The sequence below is a fragment of the Petaurus breviceps genome, unplaced genomic scaffold, assembly GCF_028583685.1.
Source record: "Petaurus breviceps papuanus isolate PSGF00001 unplaced genomic scaffold, PetGlider_PUasm1.0 90919, whole genome shotgun sequence".
Classification (NCBI taxonomy): Eukaryota; Metazoa; Chordata; class Mammalia; order Diprotodontia; family Petauridae; genus Petaurus; species Petaurus breviceps.
This window is the reverse complement of record NW_027187378.1, coordinates 35,539,338-35,562,614: the sequence shown is the minus strand read 5'-3', so window position 1 is coordinate 35,562,614 and position 23,277 is coordinate 35,539,338. Positions and strand designations below refer to the sequence as shown.

Genomic DNA, 23,277 nt, shown 5'->3' with positions numbered 1-23,277 from the left:
AGTCAGAGGAAAGGAAGTGGAGGCACTAATAGGAGACATCTATCTCAAGGAGGTTAGCCAGGAAAGAGAGGAGAGATATAGGATGATAGCTAGCGGGGATAATCTTTCATGTGAAGGTGTTTTTTAGTATGGTGGAGACATGGGTGCATTTTTAGGCATTAGGGAAGCAGCCAGTAGACAGGTAGAGACTGCAGATAAGTGATAGAATGGGGCTAAAAGAGGGGAAAATCTACTGGAGAAGAAACTATGCAATGGGTTCACTGGTGCATGTAGAGGGGTTTTTACCTTTTCATGTGAGACAGTGATAAGTGAAGGAGGTCATTGGAGAGGACTGAGTGATCCCAACTGAGAAGGAAAGAAGAGGAAGTACTCAGCTGATGGCCTCAATTCTGCCAATGAAATATGAAAACAAGGTTCTCAGCTGAGAGGGTGAGAGGACCGGGAGTCATGGGAGATTTAAGAAGGGATGAAAGGGTTTGGAAAAGCTGCTATGATGAGTGGGATTAGTGAATTAAATTTATTGTTGTTCAGCCATTTCAGGATATTGGTGACCTCATTTTGCAGTTTTCTTGTTAAAGATACTGGAGTGGTTTGTCATTTCCTTTTCCAGATGAGGAACCAAGGCAAATGGGTTTAAATGACTTGCCCAGGGTCACACAGCTAGTGTCTGAGGACAGATTAGAACTCATGAAGATGAGTCTTCCTGATTCCAGGCCCAGGGCTCTTTTCACTGCACCACCTCACTGTGCCAGTGAATTGAATAGGGAGGTATAAAAGAATTATAGTGCTTCAGTGAAGGCCCAGTTGAGATTAAGTTAAATAAATGTGTAGTGGACCCAGCTGGCATAGTTTTGTGATTTTTCTCTATCTTCATTTAACATCATATGAATAGGAGTGAAGGTGGTAGATGATAGGAGTAATCTAAGGTCAGGGTATGCAATGCATGATCAATAATCAGATAAGGGAACAAGGGACTAAAAAGAAGAGAACAGTGTAGGGTTCAGTTGGTTCACCAAAGATGTCAAGATGGGGAAGGGAGGAGAGTGTAACCAGTGCAGGAATGATAACCTGGTAAAGAACTGCAGCATGGAAGGGTTAAAGTGTATGAAAGAACAGGGTTAGATGTTGTAAGGCAGAGGGAAAGATGGAATAATAAAAGATTATGATCAGATAAAGTTATTTCAGAATTCACACATGGAAGTAGGACACTTGGTGGTGGTAAGATCAAGGGTTTGACTGTCTCTTGGTGCGGCTGAGGTAGAGTGGTCATGGAAAATGAAAAGTTAGATCCTTAAGGGAATATCAATATGTATGTAAGGTCCCCTCCTAATGCGGCAGGCATTGAGGAGGAGAGAAGGAATTGAAGAGAAAAGAAGACTGTCCTAGGGGCCAGTAGAGAATAGGTATGAGAATGTCAATTGGATGCTTAATATAAATTGAATGAACTTCAGAGAAGAGGTGACTGAGTAAAGGTGGTAGAGGGAGAATCTGGAAATGGCGATGGGGAGGAATATTTTCATTCTCTCCCTCAAGGGAAAGGGTGGGTAAGGCTGAAAATGCAACCACTGCTGGAAAGGGTGGCCAGGGATTGCCAAAGTATCAGGAGGGAGTCCTTTCTAAGTGAGCAAAAGAAAATTGAAGGAGTAAGAAAAGGAAAACAGTTTAGGATGAAAGCAACTCTGTTACTATCAATAAAACATTTCAATTAGAATTGAGGTCTAGAAATGGGGTCAAATTCTGGCCCTGTTCCCCATTTCATTTTCATTGCATACCACAAAACCACTAAAGGAGGACTGTCAGTAATACTTTACTCCCCAGGTCTCCTATTAAAACCTAGGATTTAAAACAGCTGGTTTTGAGGCGGTCTAGCCCATTTAGGACAGTAGAGGGACCTGGAGTTTTCAGTCTAAGCCAAAAGCTAGGTCACATGGGGGGGAGGGGGTGCGGTTTCCGGGTAATCTGAGAAGATGTAGAAGTGTGTCCGGAAGCCTGGGGTTTCCGGAAGGTTAAGGGAGACTTCCAAGCAAGTTGGACCTCGGAGAATGCTGGGGTGCCTCCGCGGCCAGATAGACTGCTGGTTAAAATCGAGAAGGGTTGAATTTTGGTGGAAAGGCGGAGACTCAGAGTAGGCGGCTCAGGGTTGGTGCTGAGTGTCGAGTCGTGGCTGCAGCGTCAGCGATAGCAGGGACAGCATCGGCAGCAGCAGCAGCACTTTCTTGCAGGAGCCCAGCCCCGGGCACCGCTGTGCGGGCGCTGCGCAGGGATGCGCTGGGCTGGCTGGCTTTGTGGAGCGCACTCACAGCGCTCCGCCCTCGTACCCTAGGGCTCCAACTCGCCGGGGACCAGCGCAGCGGAGAGGTTATTGTGCATTTGTGATGCTGCCTTGGGGGAGGGAGAGGCTCTGGCCCTCCAGGTTCTTTTCTACCTGCCTGGTGAAAACGCTTTGATCCGAAATGACAGGTGAGAAGCAGGAGTGGAGAGGGGGTACTTGGGGGGGGGGGGGAAGGAAGGGAGAAGGGGAGAGGAAGTCATCTGTCAATTCGTAATTTATCAGGCTTTTGAACGACGTGTCTGGCGAATTGCTGGTCTAGGCTTAAGGGATACAAGTACAAAGACTGAAACAATTCCTCCATGGTGGAAGGGGGCTTGTATTCCAAATGGGGAGAAACAAGCACATAAATATAAATACATATTATCTGTTATCTTACCATGTTATTTTTATGCTTATATAATTTAGTCAACAAGCATTTATTAAGTGCCTTTTGTGTGCTCCTATGCTGATCAGATGATAACCAATAATAGCTTACATTTGCATATTGCCAGGCACTGGGCTAAATTCTTTACAGTTATCTCATATACATATATACATATGTGTATGTATAATTTGGTATACCAGTTCCTACATAAATACAGATAATTGCTATATAAATTCCAACATACTCATAGTTTAGTGCTAGGTAGTTTGAGAGGGAAGGCACCAGCAGTTGAAGGGGGAATCAGGAGAGATTTCTTGCAGAATGTGTTGCCTGAGCTGAGGGAGAGAGGGATCCTATGAAGGGGAAATAAGGAAGAAGAACATCCCAGATTTAGAGGATGGCCAGTGCAAAGGCATGGAGTTTGGAGATGGAGAGTTATGTGTGAGGAATGGAGAGAATCAAACAAACATTAAGCACCTACTGTTTACCAGGCACTAAGCACTGGGCACTGTTCGAGAGACTAGCCAGTTTGAGGGAGAGAGTAAATAGCTGGTGCCCCTGGAAATATAGGTTAGAGAATAGTTTCTACTAAATACCTTAGGGTTAGATTTGCTTAAGTGCCTTTCCATATGGATTCTTAGTCAGAGACTTTATTTTTAAATAGGGTTCAGTGATCTTAATCTCTTATTAAAGTATCTTCTTGCCCCTTTACCATGGACCTTCCCTCATAGCAAAGAAAAACAACAGGAACAGTTAAGCAAACCAAGATACATATTAACATTGTCAGGAAATACTGGGAGCATCCCACACCTCCTTAAAAAGTAGGATGTCTGTCAGAGTTTCTTATCAGTTTGTTATAGAAACAATAATACTATCTTAGCAAAAAAAAAATCTCCATCATCATTTACTACCTCTCTAAAGCTGGGCTGTATCAGTGAGATACATTTAAAGGGTTGGTGATCTTACCCACAAATAACCAACCCCCTGGGTATTTGTGGGTTTTCTTCCAAGTCTCCTATGACCCCACTTTCTCCTAAGTATTGGGAAAGTCTAGTACTCTTTCCCTCTTAGCTCAGGAAAGCTGCGTTTGAATTTTATGAGTCATTTAGACTTTTTAAAAACCTGCTAGAGAAGGCAGTTACTCTTTCACCATCAATAGTATGTCTTTTGGCTTCAAGGCCTTGAAGAAGCCAAAGGGTCTTGTTGATTCCTCTGACAACATTCCTTGTTTACCCACTATATTCAGAGTACTGGTGAGATCCCATCTTAAAGAGGACACTGGTGCTTGGAAGAACTAACACTTAGAAAGTGAAACTGGCTCTACCTGAGGAAGAAGAATTGAAAACCTTCCTGGCACAGGCTACTGGAAGGTCATGTGCCAGATACCAGAAGATGTTCACGAAGGGGCCCTTCGGAGATGCTCATGAGTACAGCGTTACATGAATAGAGCATTGCCAGTGCACCTTGAAGACTTGTGGCCTTTCCGGTTTCTGTGCAGTGTTGCCAGGAGGAGCCCAGGTGTGTCTTTTGGGATGTGCTACATAGCACAGACCTTTAGGTTATGTTATCCACTTAGCAAGGAGAGAATGAAAAAAACAAAAAAACACAACAAACTCAAACCATGTAAAGAGATTGAAGAGAATCCAGCAGAAGGTGATGATAACTAACTGTGGAGAAATTAAGCCATGGGAGACATGTTTTTTTTTTTTTACAAATTTAAAGCATTTATTTAAAACACAGTTTGTAAAATGCTTGATTTGCTGACCTGGGGACTCATGAAGAAGGGTGGGAGTTCAGGAAGCTGTCCAGCTAGGCCAGCAAGGCACAACTACGTGATATCCCTCCCCTACTCTTTTTTTTTTTAAAGCAATTGGGGTTAAGTAACTTGCCCAAGGTTACATGGCCAGTTTTTTGCGTGTGGGTGTTAAGTATCTGAGGCCTGAACTGGGTCCTCCAGACTCTGGGGTCGGCGCTCCTACTCACTGGGCCACCTAGCCGCCCCCTCCCCTACTCTTCTTCCTTGAACACACCCAAAGGGAATTTGACTCACCCCAGGGAAAACATAACAACGAGAAGCAAAGTTCCAAGAGATCTCTCAAGCCTCTAGGCCAAGGGTGGCCAGTATGGCCCCACTTATCTAGTCTCAACAGGAAGTCTTCACCATAGAAGGGTGGACTAGGCTTGGGAGGTATCACCTCCTGCCTGTAGGTGGGGAGCATCCTGACACACTGGACTGAGAGGGTCTGCTCATCATCCCCTGCATCCCCAGCTCCTTTGGTTAGCTAGGCTGATGTAGAAGAAATGGTTCATTGGAAGCTGTTAAGTAGGGAAGTTAGCTGGAGGAGAGGATGTTCCTATGAACTGGTAGCTAAAGGGACATCTGCCTTAGGTTACTGCCCTCCACCCCCACCCCCAATTTCCTAAGCCAAAGTCCACAGCTCACTTTAAAAATTAAGGGGAAAAAAAGAAACAGAAGAAAATTGAACCAAAGGAAATTCACTTAAGAAAGATGTGGACGACTACAGAAAATGAAGCTAGGTAGTGCAGTGGATAAAGTGCTATACCTGGAGACAGGAAAATTCATCTTTATGAGTTCAAATCTGGTCTCAGACACTTACTGTCTCTGCGACCCCGCATGCCTCAGTTTCTTATCTGTAAAACAAGCTGGAGAAGGAAATGGTAAACCACTCCAGTGTCTTTACCAAGAAAACCCCAAATGAGGTCATGAAGAGTTGGACATGAATGAAAAGTAACTTAATCACAAAAGCATGCTCATGGGATCAGTGGTACCTTTTTTGATCTACTCTTATTTAAAAAAAAATTTATTTTATTTTTCAATTAGCAAGCATTTTTTCTTCTCCCTAAGATTCCCCTAATTTAAAAAAAAAGAAAAACAAAACCTTTGTAATGAATATACTTAGGTAAGCAAAACAAATTCCTACATTATCCATGATAAAGACATATACCTCATTCTATGTCTTGAATATTTTATCTCTGTGTCAGAAAGTAAGCTATCAAGTTTCATCAATGGTCCCCTGGAATCATGGTCAGTCATTTCATCAGAATTCTTAAGTTTTTAAAAGGTATCTACAACATTGGTTTTTTTTTTGTCTTTTTGGAGGGCAGTTGGGGTTAAGTGACTTGCCCAAGGTCACATGGCTAGGGGTGTGTGTGTGTGTGTGTGTGTGTGTGTGTGTGTGTGTGTGTGTGTGTGAGGTGTCTGAGGCTGCATTTGAACCCAGGTCCTCCTGACTCCAGGGTCCGTGCTCTATTCACTGCACCAGCTGACTGTTCCCATACAACATTGTTTTTGTGGTATACATTTTTCTTCTGTTTTTGTTCACTTTGCTCTGCATCAGTTCATACAAGTCTTCCCAAGTTTCTCTGAACCCATCCCTTTCACCACTACTTCTAACATAACAGTAATCCATTATCTTCATATATTACAATATTGTACTTTATTTAGACATTCACTCTTAATTTTTTTTTTTTGCTTTTTTTTGGAGGGCATTTGGGGTTAAGTGACTTGCCCACGGTCACACGGCTAGTTTTTGTGTTAAGTGTCTGAGGTCAGATTTGAAATCAGGTCCTCCTGACTTCAGGGCCAGTGCTCTGTTCACTGCACTACCTAGCCACCCCTAGACATTCACTCTTGGTGGGTCCCCTCTTAGCTTCTAGTTCTTTGCTCTATAAAAGTTACTATAAATATTTTTCTGTATGTGGGTTCTTTTCCTCTTTCTTTGGTCTTTTTAAGGGGCACAGTATCATTGCTGAATGACTCTTGGGGCACAGTTCCAAATGATATGCTAATATTTTGGAAACTCAAGCTGAATGAAAATAGAAACAAGCCATGATAGTTTGCCAGAGTCAATAAAATCTTATCAAGTATACAAAGAGGATCTTCAAGGAAACCATGTTCACTTGGGCCTGGAAGCATAGACCCTTTATGAAAGGGTTGTGATTCAGCAGGCCACAGCCCCTTTATTCAGATCTACTTGAAATAGGAGAATGGGGATTTTAGAACACATGGGACTGATGTTTGAGATTACCTCCCAGGAGCAAACATCTGTCATAGATATGGAATAGACTTAGACAAATGAACAAAGTACCCAAATTCAGAAACCTGTCTTTGACTTGATAGAGATTACAGCTGCTTGCAAGGTAGTATGAAACTGAAGTAGGAACTGATTTGTTTAAGCAAAATTTATCAATTTAAAAAAGAAACCCAAGGATAAAGAACTTGGGTATTCTTCTTAGGATGTGGAAGACCATTTTAGTTCTCTCAAACCAAACTAATGAACCTATGCTAGGGCCACCAGGCCTTCAGGAGTAAATGGCATTGGTCAAGGTTCTAAGACCAGAGGAAGTCTGGTCTTCTGTGTCCTACTTGTGTTCAAATGTAAACAAGTGAAAGATGTGGGCTCCAACCCTAGAGGGTTGATTAAAACTACATAGTAAGAGGTTGGGGATGTGTAGATGTCCTTGCAACTCAAGGAAAGGGGCCCTGTTCTTGAGAGATGCAATGAAGAGAGGTTGTTAAGACAATTTTTTAAAGGTTTTTTTGTTATTCTGTCTTTACCAAATACCAGTTACAATAATGGGCATTTCCACAGAGAAAAAAGGGGGATTGCATTTGAAATGGATTTTCTCCTCCCAAGAGCCTCCCTCTTTTTTTAATCATGTAATAAATTCCTCATAATTTTAAAGCTGTCTTATTTGTGTTTCTTTGAAACTTCCATCTTTGCTGTTCTGTGAATTTTAAAAAATGTTTTCCACAATCCGCTGACACTTATCTTCTTGCTATTCTCACTGAAGACCCACTATCTCCTGGCTCTGGGCATCGTCACTAGCTGTCTCCCACATCTAAAATCCTCTCCCTCCTCTCCTTTCTGTCTCATGGCTTCCCTATAAGTCTCAGCTAAAGTTGAACCTTCTGCAAGAAGCCTTCATCAGTCCTCCTTGATCTTAGTGCCTTCCCTCTGTGATTATCTCCAATTTATCCTGTATATATCTTATTTGAACCTAATTGTGTATCTGTGTTGTCTCCCCCATTAGACTGTAAGTTCTTTGAGAACAGGGATTGGTTTTTTTATTTCTTTTGGGGAGGGGGTGCCTTCTTTTGTTTCCCCATGCTTGGTATTGTGCTTAGGTGCTTAATAAATGAGGAAAGCACTTATTAAGCACTTAGGTGCTTATATACTAATGCCTACTATGTGCCAGAAACAATCTTTTTCCTTTGTTTTTTAATCTCTTTAGAGTATATACTTTGTAATATTATCACTGGGGCATTTTGGAGGCCTTACGAGATCAGTGACACGTGGTGGTTAGAGTGACCCCAGCTTGAGACCTGGTTCATTTATCCACCACTGAGGAGGCCTTTCCCACTCTGTGCCCAGGCTATTTATTGGCAGAAGAAAACATTGATTCCTCTGAGGACAATGACAGGGAGGGAACTAGTCAAGTATGTGTTGAAAGCATTACTTTTGAATGGAATGTGCTGAGAAAAATTGCATGTTGTGACAAAGGGAGTGTACAGATCATGTGTGAATGAATGAAGGCACTCCATTTCCATACAGTTTATGGAGAACTTGACCATGCTGCTCCTCCCTCCCTCCTGAATTACCTTGTCTGTAATGACTTTATATTTATTCTCTTTATGTTAAATCTATACATAGTTATGTGCATACTTGTCCCCTTCGTAGCATGTAAGTTCCTTGCCAGTAGGGACTGTTTCATTTTTCATCTTTATATCTGAGAGCCCAGCACAATGCCTGGCATATTGTAGGTGTTTCATGAATGCTTCTTGATTGATTTAATATAATGGAACAGAATATTTTGCTTAGGAGGAGAAACATGACCCTAGTTTAGTAAGAGGATTCAGAACAGGGCATTAATCTACTTCCTCGAATATTTATTAAGTAGGTGTCCTATATAGGGCACTGTGTAAGGTGCTGGGAACACAAAGGTAATTGTTTACATTTCTGTAGGATAAAAGGATCATTTTGTTGTTGAGTTGCTTGAGTCAAGTTGCTCTTTGTGACCCCATTCGGGGTTTTCTTGGCAAAGATACTGGAGTGGTTTGCCATTTCCTTCTCCAGTTCTTTTCACAGATGAGGAAACTGAAGCAGACAGGGTTAAGTGACTTTCCCAGGGTCACACAGCTAGTAAGTGTCTGATGCCAGATTTGACCTCAGGAAGATGAGTCCTCCTGACTCCAGGCCCAGAGTTCTATCTGGTTGTACCACCTAGCTGTCCCTCAAAAAAGGATCATAGAATCATTGATTTAGATCTGGGAAGAGACCTTGGCGGCCATTGAGACCAACTTCATTTTACAGATGAGGAAAGTGAGAATGGAGAGTCCGGAGCCCAGTCTGCCATGGTATGTTGTCTCAGATTCAGAGCTGGAGGGGACCTGAGAAGGCTGGTCTTACTGCCTCATTTTAGACATGAGGAGAGCAAGGGCCATAGACTCACTCAGGCAGTGTATGGAAGGGCAGAGATTGGAACCCAGGTCCTCTGTTCCCAGATTGATCAATTTTTCCATTGACTATTGTTATAAGGCTCACAGATTTCTCTCCCCAGGGCGGCCAGGTAGCACAGCAAATAAGAGCACCGGCTCCAGTGTTGAGAAGACCTGGAGATCGAATCCGGGGCTCAGACACTTAGCACCCACCCAGAAACACCTGGCCGTGTAACCTTGAGCAAGTTACTTAACCCCAATTGCTTAGGGGTGGCCAGGTGGCGCAGTGAGTAAGAGCACGGGCCCCAGAGTCGGGATGACCTGGATCAAATCTGGGCTCAAATACTCAGCACCATACCCAGAAATAACTGGCCGTGTAACCTTGAGCAAGTTACTTAACCCCAATTGCTTTAAAAAAAAAAAAAAGATTTCTTATAATAACCCTATAAGAGGGTGCAAGCATCATGACCCTCCTTTTATAGGTGAGAAAATTGAGGCTCCAGCACTGGCTCTCAGTAACCTAGCTAAGTAATGATATTCCTGCAGAGGAATTTGATTCCATTGTTCTTTCTGTTGAACTACACTGTCCCTCAAAATTAAACCTGTCATTCCAGCTTCAAGGGGTTTAACATCTAATATGAATAGACATTCCTAGGAATGTGATTAGGATATATCTTCTTCTGCCACAGTGGGTATAGACATGCAGAGCTCAAGTCCTTAGAGATCATCTCAGATAATTTACGTATACCAGGTACCTATGGTGAACAAGAGTGGCAGTGCCCAGTACTGGAGTCGGGAAGACTCATCTTTCCTAAGTTCAAATCTGACCTTAGACACTTCCTAGCTGTGTGACCCTGGGCAAGTCACTTAACCTATTTGCCCCAGTTGCCTCCTCTGTAAATGAATTGGAGAAGAAAATGCCAGATCACTCCAATATCTTTACCAGGTATGGACTCATGAAGAGTGACATGATTGAAAAACAACTGAACATATGGTGAACAAGTCCCTTCCCCCTTCCCACTGAACAAAGGCCAAATAAAGTGGGCATTCTCTTATTTGTAGTAGAACAGAAAAAGAGGGTTGTGAATGAAACTGCAGATATAATAATAATAGTAATAAAGATAGTTAGCATTTATTTAGTGCTTCAAGGTTTGCAAAGGTCTGTACAAATATTGTCTCATAACATCTCTGGGAGGTAGATATTATTCTTGTGCCCATTTCACAGATGAGGAAACCGAGACAGATAGAAATTAAGTGACTTATAAAGCTCTTAGCACAATGCCTGGTACAGAGTAAACACTATACAAATGTTAATTAACTACTGTTATTATTACTGCTACTTTGGTCACACAGCTAAAAAGTGTCTGAGGTTATACTGGCAGTCAGTTCTTCCTGACTCCAGATTGAGCACTTTATCCATCGTGCCAGCCCATTACTTATGTTATTTATACCTTGCTTTTCTTTTTAAGTATGTAATAACTTCAGTCTTTAGCATCTAGAGCCATCCTACTTGTCCGTGCTTCTTTCTGTCTTCTTTTCTCTTCTCTGTATTAAAAAAATGCATGTATTAAAAAAAATTCCCATGTTAGCTCTGTCCTAAAAGGTATGACTCATTCTGTATCTTGAGCCATCAAAAAAAGCATGCTTTATCATAAATGTTCTGGAATCGTGAATCGATCAGTGTTCTCAAGACTTTCAAAGTTGTTTTTCTGTATGATGTTATTGTATAGATTGTTTGGTTCTGTTCACTTCCCTTTGCATTAGTTCCCCTATCAGGTCTTCCTATGTTTTTCTGAAACCACCCATTTCATCATTTCTTTCTTTAAAAAAAATTATTTTTTGCTTTTTTTGGAGGGTGGAAGGCGGGGCATTTGGTGTTAAGTGACTTGCCTGAGGTCACACAGCTAGTAAGTATTAAGTGTCTGAGGCTGTATTTGAACTCAGGTTCTCCTGACTTCAGGGCCAGTGCTCTATTCACTGCTCTACCTAGCCACCCCTCATCATTTCTTATGACACAATAATATTCCAATACAGTCATTTGCCATTACCAACAAATTGTTTAGCCATGGTTTCCAGTTCTTTGCTAACACAAGAAGAGTTGCTATAGATTGGGGGAGGGGATATTCAGTGGGATCGCTGTTTTGGGGTGGTGGGTAGGGGAAAAATGGGGAGAAAATTAGTAACTCAAAATCTTGTGGAAATGAATGATGTAAACTAAAAATAAACATTAAAAAATTAAAAAAAAGAAGAGCTGCTATAAATAGTTTTATACATATGGTTCCTTCTCCATGGGGTACAAGTGAGAGAACATTGGGGGTAATTATTTTTTTCCTAGCCTCTGAATTGCTAGGGTTTACATCCCCCAGGGAAAGGATACCCAGTCCCATTTCAGGAGGGTCAGGAATTGAAAGAAAAGCAAGATGAATGTAAGGCTTTGGTCCCATGTGAGGATGGAGTTAGACTGAGTAATCTAATCAGACTCAAGGTAGAAGTGAGGGAGGACAGCGTGTGTGTGTGTGTGTGTGTGTGTGTGTGTGTGTGTTTATCTGCAGCACACCCAGGTGCATTGCAACTATAGTCAGAGGGAAACATGTAAGACCCTCTGTTTAGTCTGGAGGTTTCATTGAAACAGGAGATAGAGCTGGAAGGAGCAGGTGTGGATCATGGCTGGTATATGAATCCAGGATGCGATCCACAAATTGGACTAATATCGGCCTCCAACACCCAGAACAACTCTGCCAGGCACAGGCCCACCCATGCAGTGGATTTGCCATCCCAGGTTTCAGGAGTATATGGTAATGCCTGTTGAAGGCTGCTGTGTACAAAAATGGTGGTTACCAAGGGAAGGCAGGTAGCGGCAGACCACCCATCTGTTTGGGAGAGAAAACTACACAGGTAATCTGCCTGGGAGTTTGAGAAAGTAGAAGAGGTACATTATTAGCCTGTGTTACCTGACCTTTTTCTGCCTTGGGCACCTCTGACAAAGAATAAATTTCATGGTCGCAGCAGATGAATAAATGACTTTGAATTCTCTGTGGGTTCCTGCCTCTCGGGTTAATTTGAGATCTACTTTTCACATTGCTCTTGGGCATCGAGGTGTCCAAAAGGGCTGAACATGGGAGTCAGAAGGACCTAAGTTCAGATTTAGCTTCAGAAGCTCAATAATAGTGTGACCCAGACAAATCACTTAAAATCTCCCAGCCTTAGTTTCTTCATCTGTAAAACACAGATAATAATAACACCTACCCCACAGGGGCATGAGGGCCAATGAGGATAACATAAGTAAGGCACTTTGCAAACCTTAGTGCAACTCTATAAATGCTAACTCTTATAATTATTATTTGAATGCAGAGCATACTGTGGGAATTTGAGGCCCATGAAGCAGTCTTTTTAATCTGTACTTTCATGATAGGGAAACAATGCAAAATTGACCAGGCCATTTTTTGGTTCATTTTTGTCTTTTAGGGAAGCATGGAAGATAACAACATGGAAAAGAAACTGCAGGGGAGTAAAAAAGGTCCTTCCCAAAGAGAAATCCCCATCCCACCAGCTGCCCTTCTGTTGCTCGTGATGGTCCTGATGAACATCCTTCTCTATCTCTACCTTGATCATGTTTTTGTTTCTCCTCCGCCCTCTGGCATGGAGTCCCGTCGATGTCCCTTTGGTACCTTCCGTATGGGACAGATGAAAAATTGTTCCCCTTGGTTGTCTTGTGAATCCCTGAGAACAGGAGTCAGAAAGCTGAAACGTGTTGGGGAAGGAGCTGTGAAAAGGGTAAGTTCCATTCTCAGGATGAGACTGTTATTTTCAAAATTGAATGTAAGCTCCTTAAGGGCAGGCAACTGTGTGACTTTTGTCTGTTCATTCCTAGCACCCTACACTATGGGGATGTGCCACACAGAAGGTGTTTACTAGACCTTTGTTGAATGAATTTCCCTCCAAGGGAATGGTTAGCCTAGCTTTGCAGTGAGCTGGGAAACAAGGGCAAACCTAGAAAAAAGAACTTTGGTGGAGGCTCCTTTGGACATGGAGAATTTCAATTAGTAGCAACTGGGATCCAACAAAAAGCAGGCCGAGGCAGTTCTCAGACTGCCTCTTTGATACCTAGATGAGCCTTCCTTCTTTTTTTTTTTTTAAATGCTTTATTAACTTCTGATTTACATCATTCATTTCCAACAGATTTTGAGTTACAAATTTTCTCCCCTTTTTCCCCCTACTTACAGCCCCCAAATAGCAGTCCCACAGGATATCCCCTCCTCCAATCTGCTCTCTCCCATATTTTCTCCCATACCCCTTTTGACATTTCCAGTGGATCTCTATGCCCCAGTGCCTGTATATCTTTTTCCCAATTACATGTAAAATAGTATTGATAATAGTGTATATATATATATATATATGCACACACACATATATATATATATACATACATACATATATATTTGAATATTTGATTTTAAAACTTTGAATTCCAGATTCATTCCCTTCCTCCCTTGTCACCCACCCTTACTGAGAATATAAGCAGTTCAGTATAGGTTGTACATGTGTAGCTAATGCAAAACATTAACATAGTAGATATATTGTAAAAGGCTGACTATATTTCCCTCCCTCCTATCCCACCTCCCACTTGTTCTATTCTCTACTTTGATCCTGTACCTTTTCAAAAGTGGGTGCTTCTAACTTCCCTCCCCTCAGCCTGCCCTCCCTTCCATCATTCCCCCTCTCATCCCCTTCCCCCCTACTCTCCTGTAGGGTGAGATACCATATTTAGTGCATATTTCATTCCCTCCCCAAGCCAAATTCAATGAGGATAAGGTTGACCCATTCCCTTTTGTCTTCCTATTCTTCCCCTCCATTGTAACCATTTTCCCTTGCCTCTTCTATGTGAGATAGTTTACCCCATTCTGTCTGTCCCCATCTCCTCTCATTATATTCCTCTCTCACCTCTTAATTTCACCTTTTAAGTATAATCCCTTCCTATTGAATTGGTCCTGTGCCCTCTATCTATGCATACCTGTAAACATAAATACACACATTCACATATGTATTCTTATGCCCATATACCCTCTGATATAGACACACACATATATGTATACACACACACACATATATATATTTCTATTCCCTTCAACTATTTTCATACTGACAAAAGTTTCATCAGTTACAATTATTGTTTTTCCATGTAGGAATTTCCTTTGATAAGTTCCTTATGATTTCTTTTTCCTGTTTACCTTCTCATGCTTCTATTGCTTTTTGTATCTGAATGTCAAATTTTCTATTCAACTCTGGTTTTTTCAGCAAGAATGCTTGAAAGTCCTCTATTCCACTGAATGACCATATTTTCCCCTGGAACATGATACTCAGTTTTGCTGGGAAGGTGATTCTTGGTTTTAATCCCAGCTCCTTTGACCTCTGTAATATCACATTTCAAGCCCTTTGATCCCTCAGTATAGAAGCTGCCAGATCCTGGGTTATCCTGATTGTGTTTCCACAATATTCAAATTGTTTCTTCCTGGCTGCTTGTAGGATTCTCTCCTTGATCTGGGAATTCTGGAAACTGGCTATGATATTCCTAGTTTTCTTTTTGGGATCTTTTTTAGGAGGTGATCCGTGGATTCTTTCAACCTCTGTTTTGCCTTCTGGTTCTAAAACATCAGGGCAGCTTTCCTTGAGAATTTCTTGGAGGATAATTTCTAGGTTCTTTCTTTGATCATGGCTTTCAGGTAGTCCAATAATTTTTAAATTATCTCTCATGGATCTGTTCTCCAGGTCAGTGGTTTTTCCCATGAGATATTTCACATTGCCTTCTATTTTTTCATTTGTTTGGATCTGTTTAACAGCATCTTGATTTCTCATAAAGTCATTAGCTTCCATTTGCTCCATTCTAATTCTGAAGGAATGATTCTCCTCAGTGAACTTTTGAGATTGTTTTTCCATCTGAAAAATTTGGCTTTTTAAGGCATTCTTGTCCTCATTGCCTTTTTGAGCCTCTTTTGCCATTTGAGTTAGTCTATTTTTTAAGGTGTTATTTTCCTCAGTCAGGTTGTTGACTCTCATTTCATAATTTTCTTGCATGGTTCTCATTTCTCTTCCCAATTTTTCCTCCACTTTTCTTATCTGCTTCTTAAGGTCCTCTATGGCCTGTAACCAGCTTGTATTTTCCTTTGAAGCTTTTGGTGCAGGAGTTCTGACTTCACTGTCTTCCTCCTGTTCCATGCTTTGAATCTTTTTGTCCCCAAAAGAGGAGTCTAATGTTGGATTCTTCTGTTTGCTTTGTTTCCATTGCCTGGTCATATTGCCACTCAGTTACTTGACTTTTGGGCTTTTTGCCACAGTAGGACTCTGCCACCAGACAAGGGAGCTTTCGTCCCAAATGCTTGGTTTTCTCAGCTGCTGGAGGTATTAGATGGGTGCCCTCTCTGAGGCCTCCACACGCTCTGGCAAGCTGAACACACACCCCAGGACCTCCACCCTAGACTGCAATCCAGATCCAAGCAGGTTAAAGCAAGAGCAATTACCCCTCCGACTGGTGCTTGGTTCCCCTACAGTCTGCAGGCCAGGAGCTATAGCTGCCTTACGAGTTAGAGCACCAGGCCTGGAGTCTGGAAGACCTGAGTTCAAATTCAACCTCAGAACTTACTTAGCTATGTAACTGTGGATAAGTCATGTAACCTCTATTTGCCTCAGTTTCCTTATCTGTAACATGGGGATAATAATAGTGACTACCTCCCAGGGTTGTTGTGAGGATCAAATGAGATGATAATTCTAAAGATTGTTGTTCTTAGTACCTGGCACATAGTAAACACATATATGCCTTATTATTATTGTTGTTATTATCTTTGTAGAGATGAGCAAATAGGCCCAGAGAAGTTCATCACTTTGCCCAGAAGGCAAAGGTATCAGAGCTAGGACTTGCTCCCAGCTGGTGTCCACTGATATTTGGAGGGTGAGGGTCTATGCAGCCTTGGTTGGGTTCTGCTCAGTGCCTGCTGCTGCTCCTATAGCAAGGGTGGGGTTAGGAATACAACCATAAACTTTTTTTTTTTAAATAATATTTTATTTTTTCCCAACTACATGTAAAAAGGCACTGATTTCCTTTTTTTGAATGATATTTTCCAATTTATTTATTTTTAGTTTTTTTTTTTTTAAGTAATTGGGGTTAAGTAACTTGCTCAAGGTTACACGGCCAGTTATTTCTGGGTGTGGTGCTAAGTGTCTGAGCCCAGATTCAATCCCAGGTCATCCCGACTCTGGGGCCCGTGCTCTTACTCACTGCGCCACCTGGCCACCCCTTATTTTAGTTTTCAACATTCATTTCCACAAGATTTTGAGTTCCAAATTTTCTCCCCATCTCTCCTCTGCGCCGTCCCCCCAACCCAAGATGGCAAGCATACTGATTACTCCTTCCTCCAGTCTGCCCTATGGGGCCATCCCCCTTCCCCTTTACTTTCTTGTAGGGCAAGATAGATTTCTATACCCCATTGCCTGTATACCTTATTTCCCAGTCGCAATCCCATAAACTTTTTTCTTTTTGGAGAGGGGAGGGCAGGGCAATTAGGGTTAAGTGACTTGCCTGAGGTCCCAAGGCTAGTGTTAAGTGTCTGAGGCCTAACCCATAAACTTTTTTTAGCAATCGGGGTTAAGTAACTTGCTCAAGGTTACACGGCCAGTTATTTCTGGGTGTGGTGCTGAGTGTCTGAGCCCGGGATTCGATCTCCAGGTCGTCCCAACACTGGAGCCAGTGCTCTTACTCGCTGAGCCACCTGGCCGCCCCTAAGCAATTAGGGTTAAGTAACTTGCTCAAGGTTACTCGGCCAGGTGTTTCTGGGTGGGTGCTAAGTGTCTGAGCCCGGGATTTGATCTCCAGGTCAATCCTGACACTGGAGCCGGTGCTCGGTGCTACCTGGCCGCCCCTAACCCATAAACTTTTAAAAAGAAAATCTGCTTAATAACTTTCTAGACCATATTAAGTACCTAGGAGGTTTTTTTGTTTTTTTGGGTTCTTTCCCAAGAAAATAGAAGATGGTGAAGTAGTCTTTAGACAAAAGAAAAACAAACTGAAAAATACTTCCAATTAAAAGTTCCTAAAATGATTTTAAAAGTTAAATGTTTTTTTTTCCTCTGAAGAGTCTTCCTCAAAAAAATTTTAAAAAATTTTTAAAAAGAGGCTTTCTCCTCAAATCCTAATTTAAGCAGAGCACCAGAGCTAAAAAATTAAATTCAAGTAATTCCTAAAAGTTGTGGGTGTTTTTTAAAAACCTCACAAAGGTCTGATCTTGTATAGTACATATGTCCAATGACCTGCTCATTATGGTAGATAATGCCCCTTATATGGCCAGCTTGAGCATCTGAAACCTACATTGTGGTACTGAAAGTTAATAAGAGGGCTACATCATGGTTTACTTGAGAACCAGAATTTAATTACAGCCTTCTGTGCCACACTTAGAAATTTATGAACAGTATTTCTGTCCCATTGCTTACTACATACCCAGTGAGGGTGCTTCTCTCCTTATTAACATACAAAATGTTTGTTTTTCGCTTGGTTTCAGGTCTTTCTTTCTGAATGGAAGGAACAGAAAGTTGCACTTTCCCAGCTCACCAGGCCAGAGATGAAAGAAGATTTCCTTCATGGTGTGAAGATGCTGAAATCCTTGCAAAGCGAACACGTCGTCCTGCTGATTGGCTATTGTGAAGATGATGGCATTCTTCTTACCGAATATCATCCCTTAGGTACTTTGAAGACCCTGGAAGAAACATTAAACCTCCCTAAATATCAAAGCTTGAACACCTGGCATCACAGATTGAAACTGGCAATTAACTATGTAAATATCATTAACTATTTACACACTAGTCCCCTGGGTACATTGGTGATGTGTGACTCAAATGACTTAGACAAAATGCTTTCTCAGTACTTGTTGACAAGCAGTTTTAATATTGTGGCAAATGACCTAGATGCCTTGCCCATTGTCAACAAGAACAACGGGACTCTGATCAAATGTGGCCACAGGGAACTTCTGGGGGAATTTGTAGCCCCTGAGCAACTGTGGCCTTATAGAGAGGAAACCCCATTTGATGATGAACGAATGCCGCCATATGATGAGAAGACAGACATCTGGAAAATACCTGATGTCTCCAGTTTTCTTCTGGGGCACGTGGAAGGGAGTGACGTTGTCAGGTTCCATTTGTTTGAGATCCACCAGGCATGTAAGAAGAAGAATCCAGAGGAAAGGCCTTCAGCCCAGGTGGTCCTAGACACTTACCGACAGGTTTTAAATTCTCTTAGAGACACAGTCATGCCTGGGGTAAGAGAAATGTTGTGAAAACGAGACTCAACAGTGAGAGGTGGGCCCTGATGATCTAATGGAAAAATATAAGCTGCTTTTCTCAGCTGACATTTTGTGTTTTTGTTGTGGTTTTCTTCGACTGCACCCAGATGGTTGCTTTCAGTCATCTTGTAACCATTGAGTTGATAAATGAAAATTGGGGGGGAGAAGGGGAGATGTGTGTAGAAGACATGGAAAGGACACTGAATTTAGAGTCAGTGCCCCTGGTTTCCTGGGTTCTCACCCTGGTTCTACCACTTAGCAGATTTGTGATATTAATTGGGTAAGTCATGTTACTTCTTCTGGACCTTAGATTCCTTATCTGTAAAATGAAGGGGTTGGCCAAGATGACCTCTATAAGCTCTGTTTCCTTTTTTAAATCTATGATCTTTGGATCCTATTTTAAATCTATCTTCCAATGCCTTTTTCAGATCACCCCCCTAGGGGAAGGACAAGGGACTTAAGCCATACCTAAGAGGTAGACAGCTAAAGGAAAGAAAACAGAGTAGTGCAGAATCTTAAATACCCTGGTCTTGACTAATTGAATTTATAAAAATCATACTAACTCAATTGCACACCTCATTGGGATGAGGCCATCACTCTGGGTTCTTAAAATCAAGGCCACCAAATAGCATTTTCTGATTGGTCTTACAAAGCCAGAAGGGTGGATGTAGAAATGGACTCTATGTGTTTGCACACTTAAAGGACAAGCTTAGCCAACAAGTTCATTCCCATCATAGAATGTTGGTTGTTAGGTGATGATTTGGGTAAGAAGGAGGGGGTGGGGCTGGGAAGGAGGGGCAATGCCAATTAATGAATGGATCAAGAGTTATATAAAATGGCTTTCTTTCCCACCTGGCCCCTTTCTTTTTCCTTCTGTCAGAAAAAAAAGTGGCAAAAGTTTTGATGAATCACACAATTTTTATGCCATTATTAATGTTTAAGTTATTCATTGGTATTCCTAATGTATACTTGAAAAAGGAGATGGTTGAGAGCAAGAGGCAGCTGATGGTGGATGGACAGTTCATATGCTCCATTAGTATTCTTGGAATGTTAAGTGAATAAGGTGAAGGCCCCCAGCATATCCTGTGTACCCCTCCCTATGGAGACTTTATGGGAGGACACAGATAAGAGCCATATAAGATGGGTATCTATGGATGGATTGAGATCTGCATTGCTGGAGGCAGTATTCACATTGGAGTTTTAGAGAACTAAGTAATATTATTCCAAAGACCTAACTGATACACTGCCACAGGAATGGAACCAAAGCCATTTTGATGTTCTCACTCTTTTTTTTTTTTTTTTTTGCTTTTTGGAGGGCAGTTGGGGTTAAGCAACTTGACCAAGGTCACAAGGCTAGTTGTTGTGTTAAGTTTCTGAGGCTGGATTTGAACTCAGGTCCTCCTGACTCCAGGGCTGGTGTTCTAATCACTGTGCCACCTAGCTGCACCTGATGTTCTCACTCTTAAGTGAAACCAACTGTAGAGAAGTAGCAGTTTTCACCCTAAGCCTCAAGATAATGAGGAGATCTTTCATGAGACATTTGGGTACCCATCCTTGCATTGTCCCCCAAAGACTGTAAGTGCACAGATCACTTCTGAGGTAATTCCCACTGAAGCATCAGCATCCATTGCATAGGAGGAAGGAATTGTAGAAGTATAAGAACTATTTATGTGCAAGAGGATTGGTTTTTTATTGTCTAGATTGAACTTATTTGGCCCACCACCCTCTTAATTAAAAAAAATTATTCAGCAGCCCCTGAAAATCTACTTTCTTTAACTCTTTAGTGTTTTTTAAAATTTGCATCATTTCAAAAAATGATACATCTTAAATTTAATAATTTATTGTAAATTCGTGTTTTTTTTCTCTGCATTAAAATTTTGGTGACACAATATTGTATCATGTAACCATATAGTATCATATTGTTAACAAGTCATGACATGTACATATTCCTGCTCATGCATGCTGGACTTCCTGACAATGCATGACAAGCTCACCTGCTAATACTTGCTTGTTAAGACCTGTAAGCAGACTTGATGACTGATTGGTTATAACTTGCATTTTGTGTGTTTGTTTGGAAAATAATGTAATCACTATAATTGTAATCCTATTACACAACAGATGAAATATGTATGAATAGTTTTTCAGAATTTTCTTCTCTTCTTTCCTTAGGCTTCCATTGCCCCCTTATTTTTATTCAATGCCCCCAAATTGCACCCGAGACTACTACTACTCCCCGCATTATTCCAGTGCCCACCAAGGGCAGTATCACCCACTTTGGGAACCTATGGCCTAGATCACGAAAAGAACATTTTTCTCCAAAACTTTCCTTTTACTGGTGATAAAGTTGAAGTTGTCAGAGTGTGTTCACTTGCCACTTGGACTGATTTAATCAAGTCACATATAGCTCTTGTATTAATTCTCTCTCTCTATATATATATATGATATGTACATGTATGTTACAATTTTATATATTTGTTAAGATGGCTATCATAACATCATTTTTATTGGTCAGTAAAACAGAATTATTACCAAAAGCTGATAGCTTTTTGAAGTAGAAGGGAATGGAAATATTTTAACGCTAAATCCTATGGTGATCTCAATGGTGCTGCTGCCCCCAAACCATGCTTCTAAAACCACTGTTCTTAGAGCCGGGTTCTGAATGTCCCAAAAGACCTGCTATCACTAGTCAACAAGAATGAGAAGTCAATGTTGCTGTCTTATTTACCAGAAGAAATGTAGTGGTCCACATGACTTGACTAAATAAAACCTTTAAAGAATCCTTTTCCCATTGGTCCATCTTCCTCTTTTTCATTGATTCTCATTCCCATTAATGATCATTAATCAAGTAATTTAAGTTGCCTTCCCAAGTTGGAGAGCCAGTGATACAGGTTTTGCTCTTCTGCAACAAGTCTGAAATGAACACTAAGCAAAGGGATCTCGGGGGAGAGTAAGTTCTGTCTGTCACTTCATCTGTGAAATGAGGGTGTTGGATGCCATGACCTTTAAATTTCCTTCTAGCTCCAAATCTATGATCTTTGACAGTCACTTAAGATGATACCACCTCTTGATGCTCACCTGTGGCAAGTACCCAAATCCTGTGCAACAGATTACCTGGGTCACAGTAAATATGAGTTTGAGCCTGCCAAAAGTACATAGGTATACATTTAATGGCTTAAAAAACATCACCATCAGTCACTGTGCCCCTTCCCTTTAGTTCTAGATGGAATTGCCCTCAGGAGGCTCAATTTGATTTTACCTGTGGGATGTAATTTAATGTATTCATGCTGTAATTTTTTCCTGTTCATTTCTGTCACTATAAAGTCAGTGCTTCCTGTTTCTTAACATTCAGTCTTTTCTACTCAAGTAATATTGTCAAGCTTCAAACTTGTAAGTTTAAAAATATTACAAATAAAGGAGAGACTTTTCCCCCTTCTCACTCCTTCCTTCTCCCAAGACCTTTGTGAGTCCAGGTGCAAACATTTCTTTCAGGCTGCCTGCCAAAGCCACAAGCCAGGAAATCCAGGTGAATTGTTATACTCTTTTGAGCTGATTTGAAATGTTTTTTTTGCAAAGAAAATGTTACCAACTAAGTCATATGAGACAGTTCATGTTCTGCTCAAAGCACATAAGTAGAAATTCACAACTTCCTTGTGTTTAGTCTTGTCATAAATAAATGTGATCTTTAGAAGAAGAAGATGATGGCTCAGTATTAAAATTCTGTCAATTCAATTATTGAATTGAATTAACACATTGGCATTGAATAATTTAATTCCTGCTTCTTTCATTGTTGCTTTTTTAATATAAATGTGTGCACTCCAGGACTTTGGTGCCTGTAGTTCAGAGGTCGTTGAGAATGGAGAATGATAGGAAGTATGAGGGCCTGTCTTCAAACCCCAACCTGATTCCTTATTCCCAGTGTGATGTAGGCAGGTCACTTAAACTGCTTATCTTTTAAATGCCAGCTCTTCAGCGGGTCTGGACCTTATTTCCTCACCTGTAAAATGAGAGAGTTGTACCAGATGGCCTTGAAGGTCCTTTCCAGTGCCATGTTTGAGATAAACCTTATGGGCTGTGACTTTAAGTGATTTCAGATAGCCAGGTGACCCAACAGGCTTCAGAAAGACACTGAAAGTCAATGTGTTTTACCACTCCACAGGACCAGAGGATTCAGAATTGGAAAGAACCTTAGAGATCATTTTAATGATGACCGAACAGATTCCAGGGAGACTTGCCCAAGCGTTCACAGGTAACAATGATGGCAGCGATGGTGGTAATGATTAGCTGACATTTATATAGGCTTTAAGGTTTGCAAAGCTGTCCATATCTTATCTCATTTGGTCGACACAATATCCCTGTTAGATAGGTGCTTTTAATCTTCATTTCCTAGATGAAGAAATAGAGGCCCAGAGAGGTTAAGTTACTTACCTGGCATTCATTACAGAGCTAGGAAGTGTCTGAGGTAGAATTTGAACTTGAGTCTGCCTGACAACAAGCCCAATGCTCTGTCTATTGTCATACAAAGCTGAGATTTTACATTCAGGTACTCTACTGCTAAATCAGGTGTTTTTTTAGTTTACACTGAATTTTTTTTTTCTTTTGAGGCAATTGGGGTTAAGTGACTTGCCCAGGGTCACATGGCTAGTAAGTGTCTGAGCCTGAATTTGAACTCAGGTCCTCTTGGCTCCAGAACCATCACTCTATCCACTACACTGCCTAGCTACCCCTACACTGAATTCTTTTTTTTTCTCATGTTTTTTTTTCTTCTGTATTTTATTTATTTATTTTTAGTTTTCAACAT

At 41.2% G+C, this 23,277-nt stretch overlaps 1 protein-coding gene across 2 annotated transcripts; it reads left to right on the top strand.

Moving 5' to 3' along the window:
• Nucleotides 1-1,938: 1,938 nt before the first annotated feature.
• POMK (protein O-mannose kinase) lies at nucleotides 1,939-21,816 on the top strand. Of its 2 annotated transcripts, XM_069075791.1 has the most exons (4): nucleotides 1,939-2,460; nucleotides 3,943-4,214; nucleotides 12,622-12,930; nucleotides 17,703-21,816. In XM_069075791.1, exons 3-4 carry the CDS (start codon nucleotides 12,628-12,630, stop codon nucleotides 18,471-18,473), a joined length of 1,074 nt encoding a protein of 357 aa, XP_068931892.1. In that variant the 5' UTR covers nucleotides 1,939-2,460; nucleotides 3,943-4,214; nucleotides 12,622-12,627; the 3' UTR covers nucleotides 18,474-21,816. The 2 variants fall into 2 exon arrangements, with proteins under 2 accessions (XP_068931892.1, XP_068931893.1); XM_069075792.1 differs by lacking the exon at nucleotides 3,943-4,214.
• The last annotated feature ends 1,461 nt before the right edge of the window (nucleotides 21,817-23,277 follow it).